Source organism: Micropterus dolomieu, linkage group LG11 (genome assembly GCF_021292245.1).
Source record: "Micropterus dolomieu isolate WLL.071019.BEF.003 ecotype Adirondacks linkage group LG11, ASM2129224v1, whole genome shotgun sequence".
Classification (NCBI taxonomy): domain Eukaryota; kingdom Metazoa; phylum Chordata; class Actinopteri; order Centrarchiformes; family Centrarchidae; genus Micropterus; species Micropterus dolomieu.
The window spans coordinates 22,250,300-22,269,873 of NC_060160.1; the positions used below are offsets into that span (position 1 = coordinate 22,250,300).

At 39.3% G+C, this 19,574-nt stretch overlaps 2 protein-coding genes across 3 annotated transcripts in view; one reads left to right on the plus strand and one right to left on the minus strand.

Annotated features, from left to right (window-relative positions):
• Positions 1–665: 665 nt before the first annotated feature.
• Positions 666–13,198, minus strand: eif4eb (eukaryotic translation initiation factor 4eb). The gene is given in 9 exon segments (XM_046063217.1): positions 666–2,482; positions 2,581–2,720; positions 7,094–7,207; positions 8,368–8,431; positions 8,580–8,675; positions 11,510–11,613; positions 13,044–13,125; positions 13,127–13,183; positions 13,185–13,198. Coding segments are annotated over 9 exon segments (786 nt in total). The 3' UTR covers positions 666–2,367.
• The window catches only part of metap1 (methionyl aminopeptidase 1), a 15,484-nt gene continuing 8,970 nt past the window's right edge, over positions 13,061–19,574 (plus strand). The window contains exons 1-4 of one of the 2 annotated variants that reach the window (XM_046063211.1): positions 13,061–13,313; positions 14,597–14,648; positions 14,882–14,991; positions 15,258–15,318. In XM_046063211.1, the coding sequence (XP_045919167.1) occupies positions 13,197–13,313; positions 14,597–14,648; positions 14,882–14,991; positions 15,258–15,318 (340 nt within the window). In that variant the 5' untranslated portion in view covers positions 13,061–13,196. Of the gene's footprint in view, positions 13,314–13,361; positions 13,434–14,596; positions 14,649–14,881; positions 14,992–15,257; positions 15,319–19,574 lie in introns of those variants that run through there. The other variant, XM_046063212.1, reaches the window with a different exon arrangement.

Consider the following 19,574-nt stretch of genomic DNA (forward strand, 5'->3'; position numbering starts at 1 on the left):
CTACCACTACCTGGCAAAGTTAGCCTCCCCATAACGTTACACGGGGTTCTCGTCGTAACCCGGGTTCTCCTGATGGATAAAGCAATTGTGGCAGGCCAGCCACACGGCCAGCGCTTCACGCGGAGGAGAAAAGCATAAAAACACCCGCGGCTCACCACCAGGTGCCTATCGGACTTTGCTAATTTGCTAATCACCGCGCGCACCTCTAAACTGCCAGTCCGGCAAGAGCAACTGCCCCGCAACGTCAGTTCCCCGGCTTCATATCCACTCGAAATGTTGGCTTCGGTCCTATGAAATAAATAAATAGACGAAAACTAAGGACTTTTGCTCTTTCATTTTAGTTACTTTTAGTTAGTTTTGCAAACGTACAATATAGTTTTAGTTAGTTATCGTTTTTTGTAAAGCTTCGTTTTTATTTTTATTTCAGTTAACGACAATGTTTTTTCACATCTAGTTTTCCATATTTCGTTCGTCTTCGTTTACGATAATAACCTTGACTGGGACACTTTGTTTTATTATTATTCACAACAGAAAGATTGAAAATATCCATGTTGGTGGAAGGTTATGAATTTATAAAATGTCATGTATGTTTTTACTAAGAGGCTGATTGTCCGAACATGCGTTTACATATATTCATTACTGAGACACCAGATCTGACCACAAAACATTTTAAAATGTCATTTATTGAGTTGAAACAATACATTTAAAATAATACGTTTGAGAAATGGGCTATTGTTATGAAAGTGTTGCATCCATTGGCCAACTTCTGCTACATTTATTTATTATGTATAAGTTAGAGTGTACTTTATTTTTTAACCTTTGTTTTCATATTGGAAGTGAAACTATATGAATTAATTAGTTATGGTGGCAGTCACCTCTTGTGGAATGCGGGTCAGCTTTAATGTAGATTTTGATGCTGCAGGTCTGTGTACTAGATTGGCATGGATTTATAGAATGATCACAGTCACAACGCTCTACATTGCACAGATGATGTGGGATATTCAACAAATTATTTGTTTATAACGAGTTATTTGTTAAAAGTTTGCATTGCAACACAGAACCCACCTGTTTGGACTGGCCTTTGGTAAGTTTTTCTGCGCTCTTATATTGCTTTTATTTTGTCTGTTGCTTTTATTGAGGCACTTTGTGATACATGAACATACACTTATATTACTATGTTGCGCTTATTATTTAGGTGCATGCTTGCAAAGGAGCTTACATGATAGATGGCCTTTAAAGGTTATAACCACAACCACGCTGTCACTTCAACGGGGACACAGTGAAGCTTCTACAGCCACTTAACACTTTATCAGATCAAGAAGGATCTAGTTGCAGATGCTCTGACTGCTGTCTTAAGGAACGCCGATCCTTGAGAATGTGATGACATTTGTCATGTCGAAGTGACATTATTTAAAGGTGGCAATGAACTGAGATGGGAAGTCATGTGGCCCACAGTAACCTTTTCTATCAAAGTTCTTTTTATGCTGACATTTTAAGGGATCTCAGGATGATGGGCTGAGGGTGAGTAGGTTTGAATTAGGCACTTTCACACCAGCTAAGACAAACAGTGAATTCCTAATCTACTTGGAAGCCGAAGGAAAGACTTTACTGTTTCTTTAGGATTGTGTCTCCTGTAGTATTCTTATTGTATATGGGTATATGTAGACCACCCCTAGAAGACTATATGATGGTCTACTATAAGCGTCCTCAGCGACAAAATGTCAATTTCCTACAATACAGCACCACTGCAAATCAAAAAGCAAATCATTTACAAGGAATGTACCAATTACAGGTTGCAAAAAAAGTATTACACAATTTAACAACTAATAATTGCAAAACCAATGTTTTAATTATATTAACACTCAAAATGAATATGAGTCATGAAATACTTTAAAAAGGTTGATTACGTGCAACAGTTCAAGGCAATAAAAGCATAAAACAAAGGTCTGGCAAACTAATAATATGCAGGCAAATTAATAATAAATTAAAAGGGTTTAACATCATTATTACAGCAAACCAACGATGCTGTAGAAAATGGGAGAGAAATATACTTTTTTGGGTAGCATTTCAAGATTCTCTTCCATAAAAAAAAAAAGAAATCAACACAACTTTATTTAGTAGAGTAATGCAGCACTCTAACTCTCATCCACTATTAATACCTCTCACTGTTAGTGTTTTGGAAGATTGATCTTCATCTGTTTTCCTGTGGTTCAAGTCCTGGGCAGGTTATGGAAACATTTGGCACGTAGTTTCGGAATTGGGTGTTTTTCCTCCAGATTGCATTCCGCAGAGTCTTTGCAGCAAAGTAAACATATGCACCAATAACAAATAAGACAAGAAACTGACAGAGGCACATAGGGCGCTTTCTCAAACAACAAATTTGTTCTTGGTGGTTGAACCGCTTTTGGTAGCAGTGTCTGCGTGGGATTGGTAGCCAATAGTCATCTTCATGGGAAGCCCCAAGCGCTCCTTGTAAACTCTCCTGATGACAGAAAAATGACACGTCAGAGGATTCAGAGAACGTCATCACCTGTGTTTGAGAATGTAGATACTTTAACAGACTTTGAAGACCCCCCTCACCCTATGTGTGTCACAGATTCCCGGTTCTCATAGTCTGATGTCCAGACAGCTATTTTATCTCCTTTTGTGCGGATGTTGACCACAGCTCCGCAGACATCGTCGCTGTAGTCGTCAAAGGCCTCTCCAACTAAGCACAGGAGCTGGTGAAGGGAGGGAGGGGAATAAAAGCTAGGGTCATTACATAATGATTGGCATCGTTATTTTGACTATAACTACAAATCCTCAATATTCTCATAAAGGATGCCATGGCCATTGATAGCTTTGCAACCTTAATTTCTGTGGACCAGCCTTTCACTCAGCCATATTAGAATGTTTTCAAGGTATGCTGCTAAATCCTTCAAATCATAACTGAACTCAATATTAAGGAGGTAGTAACATATTATAATGTTGTAGCCATTTGATAGTGACATTATTACGTTAAAGCAAATAAAGTTATAAAAAATGTTAGCAATAATATTTGATTAGTATCTTAATATCTTGTCATTGTAAATTAGCTCTGTATTTGACCACAACAACCTCTTTTATACTGTCTACTCCGCAACCTTGGTGATTTTCCTTTTTATAGGTTGCAGAATTAAAGGCTTCATTTTCACTGTCCGACTGGTCTACTGTATGTAGGTAGCTAGCTCCACATATGTTGTTTGCATATCAGTGAAAATGCAGGCTAGCTGGGCTGCTGCTGCCTAGTAAATGGAATAAAGCCCTTGTTTGTTGTCCCCACTCCCATCGGTCTTTGCCTCCACCAGGAAAAGGGATATTGACCGGTCTGAGTCTGACTGTTCGTTCTCCCAGAAGGTAAAGTTAACGCTAGTTAGGTAACATATATTTATTTGTGGTGGGTATTTCCAAAATGCCAATGCCTGTTTGTTAGCTAGGTAGCAAGTTAACAATGACTGCGTTGGCTGTGGTCGAAAAGTCAAAAAAATCTCCTTTCCGAACCTCCTTGTAAAGAAGAATCCATAAGGACTTAGGAAAAGAGGACCGCGGGGTTCAGAGAATCCCACTGCTCTTTTCTGAGCGACCTAATTATGCGACGGCGGATGTTACTGATGTGGCTTGCTGTGATAAAGCTACAATATTCCGAAGATGGACTACAAAAAGCGCATCTTTGACACTGCGCCCCATGTTGTTGTAATACAGGCCATCTAAAGGTGGACAACACGGTGGAATATATTACTTAATAACAAAGATAGCAAAAAGGCAGATAAGGTAGCCTACCAGTCACTAAATAATGGACAGGGCTGTCACATTGAGAATGCTTGCTCACACTCACCCTCCTGCCCACCCATAGGTGTATTTATCAACATGAATCCCAATTGTATGTAAATACAGTGTTTCCCACAGAATGACAGCGTAATTGTGCTGAGAGAGAGAGAGAGAGAGAGAGAGGGAGCGACAGCGTGAGAGGAGATGCTGAGAGAATATATGCGCTGCGCGGAGCTCTGTCATCAAATACGATTTTACCCATAGTAACAAAATCAATTGAAAATCAGCATTGATAATGTGGCAGGCCGCCACAAATAAATCAGTGTGTGGGAAACGCCTACTGCGGAGGTTATCCAGCTTGATCTTTGCCTTTATTAAGGCAAGGGTGTCAGCATCTGTGACTTAAGTAATATTAATTTGCTGAAGGCTGCATGCAGTACATAACGTGAGGCTACACGCTGTAACATTATCCTCACTTTGATCACGTTACAAGACTAATAACAGCTGGCATGGGTCTCAGTTATTGTTGACAGTTTAAGATATATGCATATTAGCAAGTTATGGCATAAGAGAGAAAAGGCTTAATAGCCAATGGTAACTTACATGGTGATCAACCTCCTTTATTCGTCATGGTTGGCGATTTATTTTTTTTATTGTAGAAATCACTTAATGGCTTATTTAAACAACCCGAAACATAAAACGGTGTTGAAACAGTATTAGATTACAAAAAAGCCAAAAGAAAAAAGGTAATTGTGAGTCTAATTAAAGTATCATAATGTGCGTCTGTGTTGCAAGGATCTTGCTAAATGTGGTTGATGGATTTTATCGTTTGAGTTTGAGAACGTGCGCCGCTTTAAATGTTGCCGCCGCAAGGAATTGTGGGACGGCATTCTCTCCTTTCCTTTCATAAAGGATGGTCCGGTGTACCCTATGCTAAAGGAGATACGAAAGGCAGCACTGAGGCACCTCTCCTTAGCTTTTAGAGAATTCGAACAGCTCTTATCATGGCTGCCACTGAAATACTTGCGGTTCACTTCACTCAGTTAGGAACCTTTCTAAGCAAAAAAGACTTTTCGTACGCAGCCTCAAAGTTCAAGTTAGCTTACTGGTTTGAGAGACTCCGCCCCCTAAGGTGAAATCCTAAAATCACCCTTGGTCAGTTCTAGGACTGGGCAATAAAACAAATATGATTATTGCAATAAAGTTTTCCTCAACAATATAACAAATGTTCAATAAATGTTGGATTTAATTCATTTGAATCACAAATGAATCAGCACTTAATTTTATTTATTTATTTTGTTGAGAAGGGACTGAAAAAAAATTCAACTTAATTTTACTCATGCATATTTGCTGAAAAAAAAGTATATTATCATTAACCATGTGGTTTCTTCAACTTTCACTCAATCAGCTAAACTTAAGAGAAATAATAATTACTTTTATCCTGATAATTATTGCTATTGAACGACATGAAATTTTTTATCGTCATATCATACAGTCTTAGTTAATAGGTGCATTCGAGATGACGGCGACTGACTTTCGCTGACTTGATAGTCTAATGGTGCTTTCAGACCAAACGTGAATTTAATCCTCAGGACGCTTTCCTCGAGTACATTCGCTGCAAGTGTTCACACACACCGCGATAAGGCATTTAGAATCCGCTAAAATTTGCTCGAGTTGGAAATTTTCAACTCACGTAAAGGCCATCGCGTTGCCGGCACCGCCCCCTTCGTGTCGCTTTGCGCCGCCTGACAGGAAATCGCAGCTCTACGCGTCTTTGCATTGACTTTGTATGTAAACTCACCGCCACACAGTAACGTGAGCTGCAGGTGACTGCAGGGGCGGGTTATAAAAACGGCGCCGTCAAGTCGGACACATTCTACCTGCAGCAGCTTACTGTCAGCTGAGATCAATGACTGATCTCGCGGAATTTGCAAAGAAAAATATAGTGAGAATAGTGAGGTTCCAACTTGGTGCAGTTGGGGAATAGCAACTTGCTCCCGTGAGGATTTAATGTCATGTGACATGGCGACGTTATGCAGCGCCAGCAAAAGTCGGACACAATTTCTAACCAGCATGCCCCTATTTTAAGTCCAGCATGCATCACGTTAAGTCAGCGCTGCGCAGCGCCGCATTAAGTCGAACGCACCTAATACAAACCATGTAAAATTAAAGATGGCGCAGGGCTGCTTTCTTGTGTTCTGGCTGGAGTGCTGCTCAGCAGGGAAGTGCTTAATGCTGCCACTGGTGTCCAGAAGAAGTATACATGAGATTACCGTTTGAATGAGTAGTATGTAACTGCAGTACCGGAGGCTGCAGTTTCAGGACCGCAATCCTGGGACCGGAACTGAATTTCTAGGACCCTTGTTTACTTTGTTACTGTCACTAGCTAGCTATATTACTCTTGACAGCCGCCTGAAACCAATTACCCTCACTACAACCATCACCGAGTGTGTGCCTAAACCTAAGTTATTGATTATATGCATGTCGACAGGTTAACCCTACAGCTGGGCACATCGGCCTCACGGCCGACTTGCTGACAGACAGGGTTAACACCTCCTTTGTGCCTCCAGTACTGCAGCTAGATAATATTGGTTTGAATCACTAGTACTACAATACAGGTTCCAGCCACCAGTGGCAGCACTGAGTGCTATACTGCTCAGCAGCACTCCAGCCTTCTTCCACACACAGAAACATAAAACACATTTTATGAGCAGATCCTGTACCTGAAATGACCAAATTCAGACAGGTCCTGGACCAGGGCTAAGCATCACACACCACAACAACTATCACAGCTCAACATATTGGTAAAACAATTAGATTTTAGAATATCATTGAAAAGGAATGTGACCCCTTTCAGCCCACTGAGACCAATATTGACAGTATTGTCAGTGCTTATTGGATTGCTGGATGTCTGTATCACTGTCAGTGACCACAGACTTAGCAGCAAGCAAGCCAACAGTTGATATATTTGATGGTGCTGTAGCGCGTTAACATCAGATCAGCATACAGTCAAAGCAATAGTACATTTTTTTAGATATCATAGAAGATTTTGTTGTGCAAATGGATGATGACCACACTAAAACAATCTGATCTGTGGCTGGCTTCAGTTTTAAAAGGTATGACAGAGTGATCACTCATTTCAGCAGTGTGACAAATGTAATGCTGGAGTGGCTAACTACTACTAACTAACTAATTATGGCTGCCAGCTGGTAATACAACTTCCCAAGAATCTCATGAAATGATTAATAGCATCTTTCATTTGAGTAACAATGCTGAACAGGCCACAAAGCACCGCAGCCAAACCTACAGTTTCCAGCCAGAAGCGGTCCAGGTCTAATCTCCTCTGCTGCTTGTTAAGCGTGATCAGCCAGCGCCCGCCACGCTTGTTCCTCTCGTCCTCCCACATGGGTTCAATGCCATCCTGCAGTGGTGGTTCAAAGTGTCAATACACATCCCAAACTACAGCACAGCCTTTCATAATGAGGTTTCAACATGATTTCAGCATTGCATGCAAGAAATGTCTTTTCTGACTCTTCAATAGTCACAGCTGAAATTATTTGAATCTAATTAAGAGCAAGAATATTAAAAAGGAAGCAAGAACTCAACATGTGTCCAGTCTGTAATGGTTAAATATTTGGATTTGGCTCTGACTCACCTAAGATTTTTCTCAGGGCGACATTTTCTAAGATTTTATATTTAAAATTTGTACATTTTACAGGTGCAGATGAACTAACTCCCTGTCTATGAATAAAAGTTCACTAGTTGGCCTTCGCAACAGAAAAGCACACTGTTCAAAGACTGCAGTCATATTTGATTACTGCTTTTTCCATTTATTATCATCACCAATCTCAAGCACAGCAATTAGTGGCTGCTAGCCACCTCCTGCCATTTAACTTACTAAACTTCCACACACTTATAGCATCACATCTGGTTTAAAGAGCTCTTTTGTGGATGAAGTCTCAGTATGTAGAGACAGATAAATTCAGAGAAAAATCCCTTCCACTTCTGTGAAAGTCTGTGTGTTGACAATTCAACCATGTATCAGACTGTTTGCAGAAGCTTCATTTGAAAAAAACTTGAAATTTGGCTTAATCGGTAAGCTGCTGACAAAATGTTTTCAGTGCCAATTTTTCTCACAAGAATATCAGCTTGGAATGAGATTTTGGGACCATAGATTTTCAAATAACTGCCAAAAGATGTCTTTTCTTCCTGTACTTGTGCCATATGTGAAGGCTGAGGCCTTTGCTTAGTTCGTAAATGATAATGTCAGATGATGTAAACGTCATCCTCCACAAGAAAGAAGTTCTATAACTTTTTACATGGTTCTTCTTTTAGCCTTCAAGTCAATTTCAGAAAGGGAGAGAAAACATTGTTGTCCTCGTACATTGTCCTCGTCCTTGTTGAACACACCAACAGCAATTGTGGACGCTGGTGTGTAAAATATAAAGTACTTTTATCCAGAGGGGTGACTGGAATGCAAAAATATTTCGAAAAACAAATTGGTTTTAACTATAATTTAATCAGTATTTGAAATCCTCGCTCTCTGCACATTTAACTAAATGGTAAATAAATCAAACATACCTTAAAAAGGGAGTAATCACAACCTGACATGAGGTTGCTTGACAACTGGATGTGGTTGTACAGGCTGGAATGAGCAGAGCACAGCATTAACAAAACATGCTGATCAAACAGTATTTTAAACAACAGTATACAGTCGTGACATTTTACTGCTTCAGTCACTCCATGGAAATCAGGAACAAACAAAGACTCGAGAGAGATTTATTGCTCCTTACGCCCAGAAATCTTCAACAGTGTCAAATTTAGAGATGAGTCGCAGGTTGGCCTGCCATGTTTTGCTCTTGTCGTTCTTGAAGAACCACAGAGACCATCTGTTGGGGCGAAAACAGAAAAAGGAATTTGCATAAATGTAACAAGGCTCTAATTACACTGGAGGTAAACAAAAGTAACCAAAAGCCATTGAGCTCGGGGGCAAATTAGCGACGTATGGATGCGCCTGGATGCTGCCAGCACAAACTGTTCAGTAAATCAAGCAGTCACTCTCTTGGCCCAATGAATTGCGACGCTGTGTCACACTTGTTCGACGGTGAACCTTCGCATGGCTCAGCAACTGCCTTAAGTTCCTCGGCTTGAGGAATAATAAACTATTATAAAGCCATTAAAGCCACTAGTCTACCAGGGAGTTTGGAAGGTGTTTTTCAGTCAAAATAAATGCAAGTAAAGGACGGAATACGTCAACAGATACAAACTGAAGTCCCTTGAGTGGCATTGTATTGTCCATGAACATCTGTTAAGCAAAGTGGGCTTCAGTTTATGGCACATTCATTCCTTTTTAACTTGTCTGGTAAAATACTTGAATGTTTGAATATAGGCCATAATCTGAGGCAGAATATTTGGTACAGTCCCTTACATGGTTCACTACAGGGGGTTTCTTTGCCTTCTAATGCATGATAGGAAAGGCTCATGCACCCCAAGACCCTGTACAGAAACAAGCGGGTCAAGAAAATTAATAAATACTAATAGGCTTATGTTGCATAACTTTCACTGACTAACTGTACAGAAAAATCCTATCTGATATAAGGTATTTATTTATTCAAACTAATGAAAAGCAATGAAGGAATTTCTGTCATTTTGCACCACTTTGATAGTTACTTTGTTGGTTACTTTGTAGGCCTTTTTAGCCATAATACCTATGCATTTTAAACCTCACAACTGAGCTGCATCAACTGACCACTTACGAGTTTAGGGTCCAACTTTTCCTTTGGCTGACTGGCTTTCTGTTGAGTCTGGCTTTTCTATTTGACCCTTTTGGACATAACTATCCTTGTGGAATTTAAATGTATACAAAATATTTAGTATTCAGCACAGAAGGCAGCTGGAACCTATCCAAGTATGGATGGAAAGGAAAACACTGAAACTTTCTGGACAGGTCACCAGACCATCACAGACAATCAAAGTCCTACTGTGGGGAACTAAACTCTCCAATCCAGCAGACTGCATTTGTTTGGACTGTGAGAGAAAATCTAATTTTACATGAAAACGCACACAGGACCGCGCGTCACAAGTAACACTGCTAACCACTGAATCATTAACTACATACAAAATATTATAAATCTATTATTATTATTATTTATATTATTTCTTCATTTAATTGTTACTTTTTTTTTTTTCAAAGAGTCAAGTTGAAAATGGATTTTTGCTTTAGTAACTTCTAAATCTCAAGTATGTTTAAATTCGGAGAAAAATATATAGATATTTTTTAGGCATATTTTTCACATGCACTGTGCACAGACAGTTTGGATCTGAATTGAGCCAATATATGTGCCTCAAAGGGGGAACTCTAAACATATAACAAATGTTCATTTGAATTACATATGGACCTACCTTGTGTCAATCATAACCCTCGTAATTCAACAGGCAAGCCAAAGCAATACACATCTACTGACACTCCTAAAGCCTGATTTTAATGTCAAGCTGTGCGATATGGCCAAAAATGTAAACACAATAAAAAAATGTCATATCATTCGATATCAGTAATTATCACGATAAATGTTAAATTATTATTTCTTCCAAGTTTAAAGGCTGATTTTTGCTCTTAAGTGAAAACTGAAAAAAACAAAATCAGATGGTTTATTGGGTGGCTTTACTATATAGAACTATACGTCAGAACGTGACAAACACTTGATGCCAAACAGTGGATCACTTTACAAATCTGAGGTAGAACATTCAAAACAATTATGATAAAATCTTTTTTCAGTCCCTTTTCCTTAACAAAATAATATCTTAATATAAAATTAAATGCTAATTAGTTATTGATTCAAATTAATGAAATCAAACATTTATTGACTTATACTGTTATTAAGGGAAATTATATTGGAATAATTGATTATTGTTTTATTGCCCAGCCCTATTTTAACGACTTAAATAAAAATGTAAAAATAATTACAGCTAAAACTATTATTAGCCTCCCAATTAATCTGTCAATGACTTCTTTGATTGACAAGCACACACCAACATTTTTGTAACTTTTCTAGCAGCCCTCCTGCAGATTGTCAATCCATTCATTGATTAAGCTAACTGACAAACTGTGTGTGTTTAATAATGTTGGCATAAAAACACTAGCCAGCCCTGAACAGTTATGTAAAGGCAGGGCTGGGCAATAAAACGATAACAATAATTCTTGCGATATAATTTTCTACAATATAAATGCAACAAATGTTTGATTTAATTAATTTGAATCACAAATGAATCAGAACTTAATTTATTTTGTTGATAAAAGACTGAAAAAAGATATTACTTAATTTTACTCGTGCATATCTGTTATAAAAAGATTTTATCATTATAATGTTCAACCTCAAATTTGTGATCCACTGTTTGGCAAATGTTTGTCATGTTCTGACCATAAAGAATATTTGAAACTTTCAGGAGCATAAATCAGCCTTTAAACGTGAAAGAAATAATGATTTGACTTTTATCGTGATAATTATTTATACTGATTGATATTACATTTTTTATCATGATGTTTTTGAAATTGGTTGATTCTTCGATGCCACAAAGTAAATATGAATACTGCTTGTGAGAGTTTCCACTGGATGTTATACCTGCCAAATTTATTTATTCAAATGTCAGATCAAATAAATGTGCTCTAGTGCCTGATTTAATGAAACTGCCCATCTCTAATACATTTTAAACTGCAGACCCTAACCTGTTCTGGAGGGGGTGCTTGATGTAGGCCTCTGGGCTCACAATCTCCTGACCAGTCTCCTCAGGTCCATCTTCATCAGGCTGGGGTGGACTTGGGTTGGTTTCCTAAGAAGCAGTTAGGTAGATGTGAGATACATAAAAGGGAAGAAGGCATTGGGTTTCTATTCCCAGTGCTAATGATTATACAGGTGCATCTCAAAAAGAAATAAACTCTAATTTTATGTACAAGTGTGAAATTGGATTTGAATATGAGGCTAAATCATGAGAAATGAGCTGCACACTGACAGACCTTTGGATTTTGTAAAACTAAAGTTTAGTTAATTCATATATTTGAGGTTATTTACAGTATTAGTAGAGGTTAAGTACAGCTGCAGCTCAAAATCCCCCCCCCCCCCCAGTGTTTTGATGACCTGTACTTTCTGGTGGAAAAATAATCTAATCTCCTAAGAAATAATTTTCCAGTTGTTGATGACAAAAGTGACCCCTTCAATCACTGCAGAAGCAAGTTACAACAAAAAACAAGGCAACATTTAGTAAGAGCCCAGCTGACAGAATAATATTGTTGGTTCTACTCTCAAACGAGATTAATAGTAAATCTCCTATAATTAAACTAGGAATTATCATAAAAACAAATTCTGTGAGGGAGGAGTTCACTAGTGAAACACGATACAAACATCTGGTACACATTTAACTGTGAAGTGAAGCTAAAGTTTGACGTCATAACGTCACCCACTAGTGGTGGCACGTACGTTTAAAAAAAGTGTTAATTTAATTGCCAGGCACGCTCGTATTAATTCCCATGATGTTTGTTGGTGAACGAAAAGAACACCACGTAATTTCCATTCATATGACCGTCAGTTCAATAATTAGTTCCTTTGTAACTACAAAGTATCCGCTATAATAACATGAACACTTATTACTATAATTCCGGCATGCATTTCATACACCAAAAAGTAGGGGGAAACCACTTTTAAAACTTCCTCTGTGTAACTATGATCTAACGTTACCTAATTTAACGTTCAGTCAGCAGTCGCATCGCAGAGGTCAGCAGGGAGCACTGTCAGTCAATTGTGACAGTAGAAATAATTGCTACAAAAACAAACTGCTATTTCTATTTGGTGGATTAGTTTACATGCCGAATTAACTGTTACTCCATAATAAGCATACCTGTCTTAAATAATTGTTACTCAGGTATGTACTTAACCTAAGCAATGGCAAGCTAACACGTTTTGTACTCTAACTTGGTGCCGTTCTCCTCGCAAAGGTGAACGGCACGTCGGTTAGCCATAACGTCAGCCTTAAAGTTGGGAGATCTCCACACACAAGCTCTTTTTTTAACGCTTAACTTGGGTCGTGGCACAGAAGACAAACGTGAAACTAGTGAAAACAGCACGTGGGAGTGAAACAACTGTCAATTTTCTTTTGAGGACTAATGTTTAAAGCTGTACATAAACTTTTAACGTGATCTCGCCCTGTATTTGACACTACAGCCCCCCAAAAAATGTTTTGATATGCTCTTTACAGAAAGTGCTCACCGGTTCGGCGGTCGCCATCTTACAAATCTCTGTTAGGAAAGTTTCCGTTGATTGGACCGAGCGCTGCAACGTGACCGCCGATGCGGACATGCGCAGTGGGCCGCCGCTGGCTGGTTGCTTCTCTGCGACTCCACCCCTCGAGCAGACGAAGGCATGGCGAGCACCGAAGCTAGAAGAGAGTGCGAGACGGAGGGATGCAGCAAGGACGCAAAACTCCAGTGTCCCACATGTATCAAGCTTGGTATTCAAGGCTCGTATTTCTGTTCGCAGGTACTGCTGCTTCCTCGGCCTTTCCGGCTTAAAGGGCGGCTGTAGCCACACACCAAGGCCCTGTTATCACCAGGCTGCTAACTGTCAAGCTAGGCAGACATGTGTAACGTCAGGTGCTTGGTAAACCGCTAATAACGCATTTGCTTAACGTTAACGGGTGCTTTCTGACAGTGTAACGTGATACAGGTTGGTGAGGATGAATAATGCAGTCGGTGATTGTAACCGATGCAGTCTCCGTAGCACTAGGCCGAGGCAAAACGTTTAACGTTAGCTAGCTAACTTGTGAACTGCTGGCTTGTTGGCGAGTGACATACAGCAACGTTAACCTCCCTGGTAAATATAAAAAGCCAAACGTTACTTTTTATTTTTTGCAGGTAGCGTAAAACTGTGTATGAAATAGTGCACCTTGTGTAAGTTAGGAACCAGGTGTGTTTGTCATGCAAAAGACGGCAAGTAAGTTAATGGGAATTGGGTTGTAACGTTAAGGTGCTAACTTTACAGAGTTGACATGATCGTGACGGATCACTTGGTGCCATGATGCCTGATCCTGGTCCTTTCTTTCCTAGAAGACCAGACCCCACTCACAAATCTGTCAGTTTAAAGATGCATTTCTTTTATAAGTCCTCATACTTGACTGAACGTTACCTATGCCCTAAAGGGTTTAATATAAGCCACTCTTAACAGTGTGAGTCACTTGAGAGAGTTGATGTCCTATTGATAAAGTTGGTAGATGTATCTTTGTGCTAAATGTGTCTTGCAGCAGGCACTATGCTGGAAAAGGTCTCTGCCAGTAAAGCATTAAGCGTTAAACTACAGCAGTTGTTCTGTGAGTCAAAAACTTAACTTAAACTTAATATGAGCTTGTAGTGCCATGGTATTTGACCCGAGAGGTCTTTGCTGCGATTGCAGTTTTGGCTGTGTAACCAGACCCTGCTCTCTCTATTGCCCATCTCTCTCTGCAGTGGTGATTGTCCAACTGAGGCACAAACACCATTGGAAATGGCAAGAAATGGTGGTGGTGGAGTGGTTTTGTCAAGAATACATTAACCATACATATTTGGGAATGTCTCTACCAATAGTGCACATCCTACGGTGCAATATCTATCATGTATTGTGTGCACGCAAGTAGCATTGTGTTTTAAAAGTTGGGTTTTAATGAGTTGTGCCTTAGCAGGCAGTCTGTAACTGGCAGACATGAGCTAAGTATACTTTTGAGTTCAATTTGTGCCGAATCAGTAACAGAAATGCCTAGCTAGACCTGTTCTCTGTGTTTTCATTTTCAGGAATGTTTCAAAGGGAGCTGGGTGTCTCACAAGTTGCTGCACAAAAAAGCAAGTATGTATAACTGATCACTATCAGTTCACTGATGGACTCGCTCACAGTGTGTGAATAAATTGCATGTTATTTTTTTTAATAGCACTGATGACAGAGAAGTTGAGGTTTTAGAAACCAACAACCTGACCTATACTTGGTGTTCAATTAGAGCAAAGTCAGGAAACTTGCCCTTGAATGTGAAACTAGCGCAGTGGTGCCAAGTGCTTCAGAGATTGTGTGCTGTTTTTTGTTAGAGGAGGACAAGAATCAGAATGAATTGAAGAACTGTGTGGAGAAGGACATCAACACAGACCCATGGCCGGGCTACCGCTACACAGGAAAACTACGCCCTTACTACCCACTGGCAAGTTCCTTCTGTAAAAAAAAAACTCTACAATTTCACACATTTTGCCATGTATGATTCATTAAATGAAAAGTGAAAAGCAAACCCAAGTGCAGACATGCGTAGGCGTTACTACCCTTTTTGTCTCCTGTATGTACATTTATGTCACAATTGTTCATATAATTTGCCACCAACAGCTGTGACTGAAACAGGCATGACAACAGAAGAGTAACAAAAAATGTTCATGTGAATTAATGTTTCTGTCCTCTCCTTGGCCCCTGCTGTAGACTCCCATGAGGCTGGTGCCTGGTGACATCCAAAAACCTGACTATTCCGATCATCCCAGAGGTAACCATGCTTCGTTAATGAGGAAGTATATATTCAGTTTGATCATACTAGCTCATCATTGTTTCCTTGGAAGCATAGCCTTAATGCCATCACAGGCATCCAGAGAGACACTTTGTTGCAAAGTGCAAAACACATCAACAAATCAGAGATTAAAGTATTTACAATCCCCCCACTATTACCTTATTCCACTGGCAAAGTTGCCCGACAACATTCACACAGCAGTGTTTATGGTTTGTTTTCCTCATTAGCTCCAGGGTCCTAAAGTGAAGGTTTAATTATAGCAGATATCATTAATATCTTCCTTATTTTGTACAATACATTTATACTGTGGGGTGTAATGACCCAGGCTGTTTGTGGTGCTTGAAACCGCTGTCTTGCTATTAAGTAACATCTCTGTTGTATGGGTATGATGGATACCCGGAAAAAAGAACTGCCATCCAGTGAACACAATGCTCCACAATCCAGCTCCAGAGTGGTGAACTGAGAGATCTGATGCTCAAAATCTACCAAAGCAAATCTTATCAGGGTGTGGTTTCTCAGCACTATGCCTATATAATTTATACCTCCACATTATTTACCTGTTATCTTGGGGTGGTTATCTAATAATGAAATTCTGATTCTTGGCGACACGTTTTGACCCAGTGCACTGTGTGCCAAACCATTAACCGGTATCTTGTCCACTGAGCTGCAAATTAAACATTACTGACAGTTAAGCTAACTGGGCTCCTAAGGTGCGTGCGTGCGCAGAGTGGTAACATTCTGTCTCCAGCTGTGGTCCACTGGTCTCGTTTAGCAGTGCTGGAGTTCAGTACGCTGCTCTGTTAATCTATGCTAATGTTAGTCTGTTGGTGATGGGTTACAAAGTAATCTTTAAAAAACTTCCTTTTGTCTTACAAAGCAAATTTATCCAAATTTATAAATAAATCCAAAACGCTTAAGTTCTTTGAAGACAAACACCGGAGTGCTGCATTGTGCCCTCACGCTTGAGTTCCCCCCTTTTCGCTCTGTTGGCATGATGTTATTAACTAAAGTTAGTGCAAAAAAAATTGGCATTTGTGAATAGAAGATAAGAAATGTGATTATTATTATTTTTTTTTATGTGAATCGATTTTCTTTCTGTTGTGTGTGTGTGTGTGTGTGTGTGTGTGTGTGTGTGTGTTTTTTTGTTTTTTTTTCTTCACCAACCACTACAATTTCCTCTACATAAATACAGGTGTATATCCAACAGGACCACCACTATATTGGTGGAAGATAAATGTTTTTGTGCAATCCTGAATGGGTATCAATCAAATTTCTTACCATACCAGATTTTTTTTTAGATGACTTCAACATAACAGTTATCAAATGTATGCTATCAATGGCTAACATGCGGGTGCACATTCTGAGTTACAAGCTGCTGAAGGCCTGTCTCAGTGTGTTACAATATTCTGAACAAAGCGGTCATCCATGCATGTGTTTTTATATAACTCATTGCATGAATACACAGATATGCTGATATGTCTTGTGCTGTTGGCTAAAGAACTCTACACAGACAAGATAGTCTGAGCGTCTGCGACGCTGTAGGCAATGCAGAAGAACAAGACCAGCATTTGCACAATTTTTGTAGAGAAATATTGAAAGTGAAAACTTCTCACTACTACGTTTTTACACACTGCTTTGTCACTACTTTGTTCTTTATTTAGTCTATACATGTGTGTCATGGTACTGCTGTGTTATCATGTTATCAAGGAAATGTGGTTAAAAAAAACGAACACAAACATGACATAATGTGTTGTCACTCGCAGCTGTCTGTAGTGAGTTCAAGAATTTGATCCTTTTATTATGTGGTTTGTGCAAGTGGCTGAAAGCTGTACACAACTGCAGTATAAGCTGTGTCTTCTCTGTAGTAGTCACAAGTCTCCAAATTCAGTCGATTCTATTTTCAATTTAAAGGTCACGATAAATTTGATTGAAAAAAAAAAAAAAAAATTTAAAACAATTGACGGCTATGTCATTTTTAGACTATGAAGTTTTGATTTGTAAAGATCCACAGATCATTGTTTTTATGCTATACATTTTCGAATTCTCTTTAAAAACAAATGGCATACATGATATCGAGTGTGACATAATTGCTTGATGCACTACAAGTAGGCAGTGGTGGAATTGGCGGTCCTGCTTTTTATGTTGAAGGTTGGAATCGAAAGCTCATTCCGAATCAAAATCGTGACACCCCTAATTGGTAGTATCAGTATCATTTCTCTGGAGCTTTGATTCAGTATTGCTGTGGAAAATATTGATTGGTGTGGCTTTCTTAAAAAAAAAAAAAAAAAAAAAGAATTAAGTACAGTATGCATGTACATTATAATTGTATGCAATTCCTCAGATCCTTTTTGTATTTTGCCTCATCATTCAGTTGTATGCAGGCACTGTTCTAATGGCGTTTCTTTCACAGAAAGAAAGCTGATATTGTAAACCTTTAAACTGGAATGGATATTGCTCGGTTTAACAGCCCAATAATCTCTCACTATGATCTCTCATCACCATTTTAGATTCATTGCCGCAGTAGGTTGGGTTCTTTTGTGTTAATTATCAGTCACCTATAATTGTAACCTGGCTTATGTATGTCTTATTTCCCTGGGCAAGCCATTCACTGTGCAGCCATGACAACATTTATATCCTTGTGATCTGACTGCACAGATCCATACTCGGGTAGTCATGGTTACAGTCTCCTTTCCTTCTCAGGGACTGAGGCACAATTGTTACAGGCTGATGTGTTGCTTTTTCTGTTACTGAGCTGAAGTCAAATCCACAAACGTTTTGTTTTCCAATTACACTTAAAAAGGTGAATAATAGCACTGATCAACAGAAAGTGGACCTTATCATTCTGAAGACATGTTAATGTTCACACTGTCATTCTCTCATACTTTGCTTCTTTTCTGAGCAGCTGTATCGAAGCGTAAGTAAGTCTAATTGATTGTTGCGCTCACACTGTAGGCTCCGCAGGTCAATAGGGGGGCTGTATTTGACTCGTACACACACCTGTCTAAAGTCCGTGTTGCTAGGCAACTGTTCATGTTCATCCAGCAGTCGTCTTGTTGAGTCAGTACATTATAAATCAACAAATTGTTGACAGCTCCAGTGCTTTGACCAACATGTACTGAAATACTGTCCTAATGTGCTTTTCAGTCCATAACGGTAACAGTCCTGCTCTGTTCCTCTTGAGTCCACAGTGTGAGTATCATTAGTCTGCCTCTGCTCTGGTGCTGATGCTGTAGCTTATTCTCACCAGGAGCAGCTAGTTACCCATAGTACCATAGCACCATAGACTTTTACTTTTTATAGATATTTGGGATTTAAGTTAAGTGTTTTCTATATATGTAAGTAATGTATGCAAAGTATAATAATAATAAAAACAGAGGTTAACACAAGTGAGAACAAACTAGGCTATAACGGACCACAGAGTTCACGGTTCGGTATGTTCCTCAGTCTTACAGTCTGTACTCTTTTGGTACAACGGGGAAAACAAAAACATTTGGAAAACAATTTTTGGCATTTATTTTGAAAAATGCGAGCACTCAACAGTGTCTCATTGGCCAAAATTGTTTTAACAGTTAAGGCACTCAAATACTGACATAGGCAGTAAGACAAATAAATCATTAACACAAATGTCAGTAATGCTCCATCGTAAGACTGACCTGTTGATAATTCCCAAACAACTGCAGCTTGCACTTGTTTATACAGGGCAGCACTGACTGTCTAAAATGCATACCTGGCCACACGTAGCGGGGATTTGGCACGGTCTGAATCTTCAGCACGAAGCTGCCTGAACGCTACGGGGAGGACTCGTTTTTGTCTAATTCCACATTCATCAAAGACATGTTTGAAGTGTTTCCACAGGCGGCACACCTGACTTCAGTTGAACAATGTCGGCGTACAGTTTGAGACAAATCCTTGTCCATTTTTGCTCTAACTAACCGGGAAACCATAATGCTCCCAGCCAGAGGGTCTAAATGTCACGTGAGGATCCTCCAGCTCTGGTCTCTCATTTGTGTTTGCCATTCACAGGCAGCAGCCCTACAGGAGCTTGACTAAGCTGGCTAACCAGGCTAAGCCGACTAGCACGCTTCAGCTGATAGACAACACAATCTTTTTCTGTTTAAAAAAAAAAAAAGTACTTTGCAGTCTGTATGGATCGAATTTATGCAGATTAGATGGATAACAAAATAAGTTTGTGAAATTGTTTTCAAATATATTCACTTGTTGAAAATCAATAACTT